General features: G+C 38.9%; 1 protein-coding gene across 1 annotated transcript; it reads right to left on the bottom strand.

Annotated features, from left to right (window-relative positions):
- Positions 1 to 319: 319 nt before the first annotated feature.
- On the bottom strand, positions 320 to 2,148 carry LOC111786266 (probable N-acetyltransferase HLS1). Its single transcript, XM_023666575.1, has 3 exons — positions 1,767 to 2,148; positions 1,493 to 1,674; positions 320 to 1,377 (listed from the first exon to the last, which is right to left on the bottom strand). The coding sequence occupies exons 1-3, from the start codon at positions 1,980 to 1,982 to the stop codon at positions 513 to 515; spliced, it is 1,263 nt and encodes a 420-aa protein (XP_023522343.1). The 5' UTR covers positions 1,983 to 2,148; the 3' UTR covers positions 320 to 512.
- Between the last annotated feature and the right edge of the window lie 2,517 nt (positions 2,149 to 4,665).

Below are 4,665 nucleotides of genomic sequence, written 5' to 3'. Positions count from 1 at the left end.
ACTTTCTTCCAATTTTGTTACCCTACTTTTCATATGCGTTGTCTTTTAAAAATGACTTGACAACATTTAACTAAGATTCTTTTGTAGGATACCAAAAATCCATTCCACTATGTATGGACAAGTAGAATGCACAACATGAACTAAAAGTGGTCATCCAACGCACAACAAGTACTCAAATAACTATAAGAATGTCCTATTGTGGGTCTTGCGCAATGAACCCTTTTATCGATCTCATCTGTTTGAACACAAATTATCATTTTCATTATCATTTCAAATGTTGATAGTTTGATCTCTTAACCCAACAATAGACGAACGGAAGAAAAAAAAATATAATGGTTTCTTTTAATTTCAATCTGAAGAAATTGGAAAACGTTCATATAATACCTTACATACTCTTTCCATCCAACATTGCTCGTAATAAAAATGATATCTTATTTTATTTCATGGACGATTAGATTATGTTATCGCAGACAATGAATGGAAGTAGTGGTCGGAGTAGCGGGTCGGGTGAATTAGAATTCCCTAGGATCAACGAATATGGAGAAGCTGGGCGGCGATTTAGTCCAATCGCCGAGGGAGTTGTTGGTGTAGCCTTCACCAAGGCGTTTAATGCACCATAAATCCTCCGGACATGACAGTTTTTTCCAATGAGGAATGTCGGATTTGAGCGGCTCATCGTTTGAAACCTCCGTAGCCACCACACCACAGCCACGCTCCTTTGCCAAATTGTGCGCGTGGTGGCAAAGCGCCTTCATTAGCTTCCCTGCGAGTGGGCCTTCTCCTCCTACCCCATACAAAAACAGCACTCCAAATGGCGTAAACACCTCCGGAACTGACGGCAGCCGCAACCACGGCAGCCCTCGATCAATCACACGGCTGAGTTTTGCCATCGCTCGCTTCACCACGGACACGCCACGCACTTCCAGCGCATACACGTCCTTGCAATTCCACGCGCTTAAAACCGCCCACGATTCAGGCAGACACGACAAAAACCGATCAGACTCGACCCACAACCCATCTGTAAAACTCCCACGTGGCACTGCTAGAAATGTGCCGAGGCTTAGCCGATTGGAGAGCACCGCGTCAATGTCGCGCGGGAAAAACTCCGCCGTCGCGAACCGACACCGATACAGTGTCTCGGCGACAGTCAGCTCGAGCTGGAGGATGGTGACTTGGTCAGAGAGGCGGAGTCGGTGGGCGAAAACAGGGTTCACGAGAATCGACGGCGTTCTGAACTTGGAATAGCCGCATTTATGAGTGAATAGCTTAATTGAAGCGACGTTGTCAATCTCTGTAGCTATGTATGAATATTCCGCTTTCTTCTCTCTGAACCATTCCTCCATTCGCCTTACCAGATTCAATCCAATCCCCAATCTCCTACAAATACAGTATCAATTCTTAGTCTAATCTATGAATACTCTGTTTTTCCGAATACTCTGTTTTCTCTTAATGTATGAATACTCTGTTTTTTTGTTTTGTTTGAATTCCTTACCGGTGATCGGGGGAGACGCGAAGGCCTAAGATGTAAGCGAGTTTGGTATAAACAGGGGCAAGCTGGGGGAGATCAGAGGCGTTAATTCCGGCATTTCTAGTGGATTTAGAGCAGCAAGTAACAGTCTTGATGCAGCCTCTGATCATGCCGACGATCTCGTTGTGGGCGGCAATTTCCGCGACCTGAATGAATGAATGAATGAATGAAGTGTTTGAGAATTGGGGATGAAATTTGAGGGGGAGGAGAAAAAGGGTGCGGGGGAAAAGAGTGTTACGAGCATGAGAAAGGCAGGGGAATGGCGGACTCTGCAAATTGGGTCACCGAGGAGATCGGTGAAGAGGGAGAAGTTTTTGTTTTTGGTTGAGCCAACTTCGCATCGTCGTTCAACATCTTCAACGGCAGTTCTGTCTTTAATGGGGTCGAATTCTCTGATGAGAATTTGAATGTTGTTCTTCCTCTTCTTCTTCTTCTTCTTCTTGTGGTCTGCCATGGCGGATTTGAGAAACAGAGGAGGAGGATGCTACAGAGAGGGTGGGTTCATTTCACTATTGGAGATGGGAACACGAGAACGACAAAGAGTTGAGGGATTGTTAGATTAAGATCAAAAAAGAAAAGGAAAAAAAAAAGAAACTTTTTCTGTATGAACCGTTGTGTTGTGTGGATGGTGTTTATAATGGTGGCTTTAATAGCAATTTGGGGCTTTGGGGGCTTTCTTTTCCGCTTGTTGCTGCTGTCTTTTTGTCTCTCTCTCAACCCCACCTTCCCCTCCTTCCTTCTTTCCTTTGTTTTTGTTAACACATGAAAGTGTATTTTTTTAAACAAACTACTTGTTGCTTAACCCGATTTCATCTTCCACGGGCGGAGCGGAAATGGAGAAGCACGCCTCTTGTTTCATATTCTATCATCATAAGAAATTTCATTTATTTTAGTGGAGTTTCCGAAAACGTGGATTAATGGATGGGGCGAGACGTAAATTGTGACAGTGTTAGGGTGGATGACGGGGATGAGAAATGTCATCTATATCACCGTCCATAGTAGAGATATATTTGGTAGATATTTGGTAAATATTTGGTAGAGATATATTTAGTAGATTATATAAATTTTTGAAACCTAAATATATTTAGTAAATTGAAACCTACCTGTATGCCAATTAGTTGTGCCAAAATGTATTCATGAAGTCATCCATTAAACTTTACCTAATATTCCTCTTTAATTTTCTCTCTTCTGTTATTTGTGTTAATCTTGATGGAGTGTGTGTTATTGAGCGATTCTAACATACAACGAATCTAGATTTCTACTAATCTAAAGTCGCTATCATTCTCATATCATAATCTTTCATGTAGAAAAAATCAATTAAAACGACTTCGTAAGACAATGACATGTTTAAGAAAATGTCTTCAAAGCAATACGAACCAAATATTAAATAAAACAAAGTAAATATTAAAACGACAAGACCCCTACTAATCTAAGGTCTAAGAATTTAAATACAATTATCCTAAACATAGAAGTAGCACACGACTTGAGTATTTTAAGAAGTAGTCGATAAGTAACCTCACTGGGATCAAGGAATGCAAACACATGCAATTCATGATTACGGACCTATCGTTAAAACCATCATAAGCGTGGCCTCCAGTCTAGAAAAATTGGATGCGTAGTACTTCGACACACGACCCGCATGCGAGCGTGAGCCCACTAGGCGGTTCGCACACCTCTTGGGCCCATCATAGTTGAGCTAGTTGACTATAGTTAAACGTCAAAAGGTCAGCAAACCCTTGAATATCATGAAAGAAATGATGATGATGATGATCATCATCATCATCATGTACACGTTCATACTCATCATCATCGTAGTGTAAGCGTTCGTACTCATCAGCAAACCTTCGGATATCAAATGCGAGTGTCTTACCTTCGATGCGCTCGGTGTCGTCGATTACTTGTCACCACGTATGCACCATTTGTCATAGCATGCTCGGGAGGGTCCCTATATCTCGTCGACGTCTTGCTCTTCGAAAAATAATCGTTCGCCTAGCTTCTCTCTTTCTCTCACTTTCTATCTCTATAGGTGAAGTCTCCGGGATACGTATGGCTATGTGGGGGCGCTTTGTAGGAGGGTCATGGGTAGGTGGTTGGTTGCCTGAGATCTCTAACACCTCGCCATAAATCTCTAGGTCTTTCGGTGACTTAATCATTTTTCTTTTTTTGAATTGTTACACGTTGGGTTGAATTTTTAGATAATTGAAAATTTGGGTCACTCTGTGTAAGTTGAGTGTTGTAAGTTGTCATAGATATGTATTGTCATAACTCTCATTTAGTTCATAACTTCATATTCTCCTTTATATTGGTTCATAATTTTTTTTTTTTTTTTTTGTTCATAACTCTCACTTAATTCATAACCCTTTTAATTCATATTCTTAGTTCTTTTAACTCTCACCTAATTCATAACTCTTTAGTTCATTTTCTCATTTATTTGGTTCATGGAGGAGAATTAATATTGTTATGTCTATATAAAAGCTTGTTTAGCATTGTTTCGAGATGTAGAGCCATTGTCATTTTGTATTTAACTTTGTAAGAGAGACTTTGTAGTGTGAGTGTGTGAAAGCTACACTTATAAACACGTTGGTTATGATTGGCTAACACTCGTGAATGTATGTGAATTTCTTCTCTTCCAACCACGTAAATCTTTATGTTTTTTTGTTTGATTTCTATTTGTGGGTGTGCGAGTGCAATTGATCTTGCTTCTGCTTCGGCTTGTGCTACAACAATTGAGTATTAGAACATTTTTGTTGTGACATTAGAGTACAAAAGAGTTGTTTTCATCCCAAAATAAGGTTACAATCCAATCCAACCATACTTTTAAGATTATTACGAACATAAAAAATATTTGTATTTTCAACCGATGAGAGTGATATTTGAGTTTTATGTGAATTATTAGGGAAAATATGATTTTTAAATAATTAAAAAAAAAATAAAAACCAATCCAAACTAAAAAATAAAACTCTTTTAACTTCTTGAAAAAAGGGAATGACAAAAGGTTTTTAATTAAAAAATTTAATATTTATAATCCATCCTTAATTTACATATTTTGTAAATTAATAAATTAAATAAGGACAAAACTATTTAAAAATATTTTCTAACATCCCACATTTATTAAAAAAACGATAATGAGACTAAAA

This window comes from Cucurbita pepo, unplaced genomic scaffold (assembly GCF_002806865.2).
Source record: "Cucurbita pepo subsp. pepo cultivar mu-cu-16 unplaced genomic scaffold, ASM280686v2 Cp4.1_scaffold001253, whole genome shotgun sequence".
NCBI classification, from domain to species: domain Eukaryota; kingdom Viridiplantae; phylum Streptophyta; class Magnoliopsida; order Cucurbitales; family Cucurbitaceae; genus Cucurbita; species Cucurbita pepo.
The sequence above is the reverse complement of the archived record's forward strand: the minus strand, read 5'-3'. Positions and strand labels throughout refer to the sequence as shown.